Source organism: Phyllostomus hastatus, unplaced genomic scaffold, assembly GCF_019186645.2.
Source record: "Phyllostomus hastatus isolate PE091 unplaced genomic scaffold, TTU_PhHast_1.1 phas_contig_329, whole genome shotgun sequence".
Taxonomy (NCBI): Eukaryota; Metazoa; Chordata; class Mammalia; order Chiroptera; family Phyllostomidae; genus Phyllostomus; species Phyllostomus hastatus.
Window position 1 is genome coordinate 1,492,501 of NW_025333854.1, and position 5,000 is coordinate 1,497,500.

Genomic DNA, 5,000 nt, shown 5'->3' on the forward strand with positions numbered 1-5,000 from the left:
ACCGAGGAGGATCCAGTCCTTCGTGGAGAGCTGGGACGGCAGCTCTCCGAGCCCCCAGCTAGTTGGGAGCCCCTTCCTGTGCGCTGGAAACAGTCAGCTGTGCCTGAGTGCAGGGGGGCATGCAAAGACTGCCCTCCCCCCCGTTTAAACTGCTGAGGAGCTGAGGCCCGGGCCTGGCCGGTTGCCCGCCGTCATCGAGCTGTGGGCGATGTAGCCTGCGAGAGTCTGTCTCCCGGCAGCCGAGCAGGAAGTAGAATTTAGGCTGGGTCCAGGGTCTTGGTGGTGGGCAGCTGTGTGCAGCTGAACCTCCCAGCAGGACTCAGCGAAGGCGGCATCCGCTCTCTGGTCTTAGCCTGTGGTTTCACATTAAAAATATATATATATGTTAGTGACTTTATGGGGGTGACTTTGGTTAGTAAGATTATGTAGGTTTCAGGTGTACAGTTCTACACTCCACTGTCTATCGGAGTGTATATGGTGTTGTGTGTCTGTCACCCCGAGTGGAGCCTCCTCCCGCCACTCTTTATGCCCCTCCCCCTCATCGCCTCCCCCACCCCCTCCCTCCGTGGTCGCCCCGCTGCTGTCTGGGTCTGGGAGTCTGCTGGCCTGTGTTCGCCACCCCCCACCTTTCTCACCCAGCCCCGCCCCCCTCCCCGCTGACCGCGGTCAGCCTCCTGTTCTGTGGACCCGCGAATGCTTCTGGTGTCTGCTCTCGTTCCTCAGGTCCCACATCTGTGACTTAAAGTTTCAAGTCTCCAAGTCCGGCCGGTTCTGGAGAATCGGGTTGTAATCACCGTCGGGACTCATGAGGTTTGCTCTCGGGGACCCCCCCCTCTGACCCGGCCTCCTTTCCCCCCCGCAGACTGCCCCTACGGCACCTTCGGCCTGGAGTGCAAGGAGACCTGCTCCTGTCCGCTGGGCGTGTGTGACAGGGTGACCGGCAAGTGCCTGAAGTTTCCCTTCTTCCAGAACGCGGCCACCAAGCCTTCCGACAGTTTGGTGTCTCACACAGGTGCGAGTGGGTCCCGGCGGAAACGCTGGGCCGACGTCGGTCTGAATGACCGGGTTCCCTCTGCGGTCCGGAGGGGCCGTGGGCGGTGCTGGGTGGGGGGCTGCGGCCGTTTTCAAAAAGATCTTATTAACAGCTGTGAAGGGTCTATACTTTCTCGTAAACTTTACCCCGTTTTTAGGGAAGATAAATAAGATCAGTTACCAAAAAAATCTGTAATAAAAAAAACAACTAAGACTACAAAGTTCTTTAAGGTTTTCAGTGAGGTGCTTTGTACACGCACTGCACGGAGCTGCTTCTCGCCTCCCAGCCCCATGCAGAACAGCGCTCCGAGGAACTGATCGAGTGGGTGAGGCTTAAGAGCCACGGTAGAAAATAGGACACTTTTTAAAAAAAAATCCAAATGAGAGCATTTAAATGGAATAATCTCCAGCACACTTTTTCAAAAAAGATTTTATTTATTTATTTTTAGAGAGGGAAGGGAGGGAGAGAGAGAGAGAGAGAGAAACATCAATGTGCGGTTGCTGGGGGCCGTGGCCTGCAACCCAGGCATGTGTCCTGACTGGGAATCGAACCTGCGATGCTTTGGTTCGCAGCTTGAGCTCAATCCACTGAGCTACACCAGCCAGGCCCAGCACACTTTTTTAACATGGATCTTGGGGCAGAAAGGGGATAGTATCTGATTGACATTTGGGGATTACCTCTAATCCTGTGGATGAAATGGGAGGGACGCTGCCCACCACTTGTTAGTCCACCTGAGTTTCTCGCCCGGGTCGCTAGGGTGCGAGAAGACGCAGCCCAGAAGGAGGCGCTGTGCAGGCCTGTGGTCCTCTCGGTGGACAAACGGCGAGCTCAGGAAAGCTTCATTAAACTGCAAGTAGCTCATTTAAACCACATGTAGTCATAGCAACTTCTAGGATCGATAAATGACACGTTTTCCCTCCTTGTATATAAATACTTGACAATCCCAATCCATTCTATTTAGTGTTTTTTTTTCCCTGGTCCTTTGCAGTTCAAATTAATTAAAATTTGATTTATTTGGCAAATGTGTTTTTTCCCCAGCTCTGCCTCCTTCTTGCACAGAGGCTCAGCTAAGTACATGAAGATCAAGGGGAAATGCTGAGCTTTTAGTGAATGATTACTTTTCAGTGTGGCTACACCCTTAAACATTAATTTTAAATGAAAACCCTTTTTAACCTGTTAGGTGAGTAACTTTGTGAATATTTGGTCTGGAAATTGAGATCATTTATTAACATTTTAAAGACTTACGAATTGTCCCTGTAGTCCTCGAACACCAAAAAGGAAGAAGATTGCATTTTGAGACCTGTTTTTTTTTTTATTGAAGTGATAGTCACATAAAATTAACCAGTTTAAAGTGAATAGTTCAGTGGCATTTAGTATATTCACAATGCTGAGTGGCTACCACCGCTAAATAGTTCCAGAACATTCTCCTCAGTCCCAAGTCAAAACCACCCCCCCCGCCCCCCCATTCCTCGAGTCCCTGCAGAGCCTGCGACCACCGATCCTCGCCCCTGAGACCTGGGAGTTTGAAAGACTTGTTCGCAGTTGCCATGGGCTTCAGGCCCGCCGTGCGAGGGCCGCTCACTGCCGCAGACACCCGCGACTTCTTTTACCTTATTTTGCTTTTTCACAACCTAAAGCTCAAACGCACGGAAGGAGCAACGTTCATATCCCACCCATTTAATAAGGTTGCGCTTGAACTTCCTCCACCAAGAAAAATGAGTCCCTCGTGAGTGAGTGTCCGACGGTGTCCAGGATGCGGGGAGGGGGAGGCGGCCAGGGCCCTCGGAGTGTCCCTCCGCCCGGGCGCTCCTGGGTGTCCTGGTGCATCCCCACTCTGCGCTCGAGGCCGGGCCCACGCCCGCGCGGGCGGATGCTGCGAATGCTGGGACTGCTCTGTAGGTAGACGCCTTGGGGACAGAGGGGTGAAAAGTAGACGATGTCTCTCCCCAAATTAGACATCAAGACTCTTATTGGACATGTATGAAAAAAAGCGGTTCCTGACCCAAGGCGCTTCTTTGCATTAGCTAGAGGGAGCGACGGACGATGGCCAGCCGCGCCGCCTCAGTGCGCCAGCCGGGCTCTCCAGGAGGGCGGGTCCCCCGAAGGCCTCGGGCTGCGCGTTCCTGGGGGCGGGCTCTCGGGGCTCAGGCACTGCAGTTCACGGTGGGGAGCGGGGTGCCAGGTGCCGACCTCCTGGGCTGCACAGATCCGCGGCCTTTAGCACCCGCCCCGAGGTTCATCTGCACGGGCGCCCAGGGGTCCCTTCCAGACGGGGGCTGCCTCCTCCAGCTTCCTAGCTGTTGCCACAGCCCTCTTGGCACCTGAGCCTCCTGGTGTCCTCTCCCCTTTGTGCGGGCGTGCGCTCGCGCTCTCTCTCCCTGGAGCTTTCCAACTTTCCAAGGATGGGAGTTCACAGCAGCTTTTTGGGGGGTGGGGGGTGGGGGGTGGTGACATCCGGAAGGGTTCACGCATTCACAGGCCGCACTCACCTTAGGTCTTCCACTTCAGGAGGGCGCTGCCGGAGCATGCACCCCCGCCCCACACCCACCTCGCCCCCGCTCCTCTGAGGCGCAGAACAATTTCCGTTTATAAAATTCTATTACGAACTTTTTCTTGTGGAGAGCAAGAACTGTCCGTATAAAAGCTCGCCCTGCGGTCTGCCTCCTCCTTCCGGAGCCACCCCGGGACGCCAGTCTCTCCTCGCGCCGGGGAGCACAAAAGTCTCACTCACAGACCTGTTCTTGCGCGTTTGCTCAACCCGCGTGCCCTTGGGGAGGTGCCTGCTCTATTCCCTGCTCCCCGCACCCGCGCAGCCGCGCGCAAAGCACAGCCCCTGCCCTGCGCGAGCTGATATTCTCGCGGTGGCGCGAGATAATACAGGAAAAAAGAAGAAGAAGAAGAAGAAGAGAAAGGTGCATGTGTACGATAGTGTCGGGTGGCGGCAGGTGGGGCAGGTGGGGGAGGGGCAACAGTTCAGGGGGTGCTCTCTTACATGGGCGGAGCCGAGGCTGGGGCACAAGTGAATCCGGTCAGCGTAGACTCCGAATCCGTCCAAGGTGTCACAGCAAACCCATTGCAAAGTGCAGACAGACAAACGGCACTTGACTTTGGAGTGATCCATGCCTTCCGTTTCAGAGCACGACATGGCATCGGGGGACGGCAATACGGTGACACAAGGCAAGGGGAAGGAGAGCACCGCCCTGACGACCGAGATGAGACGGCTAAATCCACGCTGACCCACGCCGCCCGAGGAGACTGCTGGAACGACCGGCCGACGCACGGCCAACGTTGTAGGCATTGTTTAGGTTAGAGCGAATGCGATGTTTGGAGACCAAGCACGGTTCAGGGTGGGTCCAGGGAAACAAGTAGGCTACTAACAATCCATAAAATGCTGAGCATAGGGCTGAACACTTAGATATCTGCTGAACATTTCGATGCATATAGATTTGTTAGATAACTGTTTATAGCAACACTGAAGAATCAAAATGCGATTTAGGGAATGCAGGCCGGTCAACCAAAGAGAGCTTCTGTTGAAGACCACCACGGGTCCACTTCTGGGCCTGGGGTGCACATTTGTGTCAGGGTACCGGGTGGAGGGAGAGTTCTGGGCAAGAGGGAGTGGGGGTGGGGCAGGGAGTATGGTATTTAGGTCTTGTCATGGCATCAGGGGAATTTCATCGTTGTTTTGTTTTTTTCCTTTGGGAAAAATCAAAGCCACCCCCGAAGGAAGTGGGATGTTTGGAGCTGGCGGGAGTTTGAGGAGCAGCCCTGCACTGTGGCAGGTGTGCAGGGCCGCTCAGGGGCGCCCAGGCGACCTGGCGGGAGGGGGGTCCTGGGCAGAAACGGTTCTCAAGAAAGCCACCTGGGACCGAGAGGGCTGGGAAGGATCTTGCCTACTTGGGGGAGGTGTGACGGTAAATATTTATATATTTTTGTAAGCAATTGTTAGCCCACAGCATCCTCCATG

General features: G+C 54.9%; 1 protein-coding gene across 1 annotated transcript in view; it reads left to right on the plus strand.

The window, feature by feature from the left end:
* ESM1 (endothelial cell specific molecule 1) overlaps window positions 1–5,000 on the plus strand; it is a 9,344-nt gene that overhangs the window by 3,890 nt on the left and 454 nt on the right. Inside the window, exons 2-3 of the mRNA XM_045839922.1 lie at window positions 863–1,012; window positions 4,169–5,000. The exon at window positions 4,169–5,000 is cut by the window's right edge and continues 454 nt beyond it. Of these exons, the coding sequence (XP_045695878.1) occupies window positions 863–1,012; window positions 4,169–4,269 (251 nt within the window). The 3' untranslated portion in view covers window positions 4,270–5,000. The remainder of the gene's footprint in view (window positions 1–862; window positions 1,013–4,168) is intronic.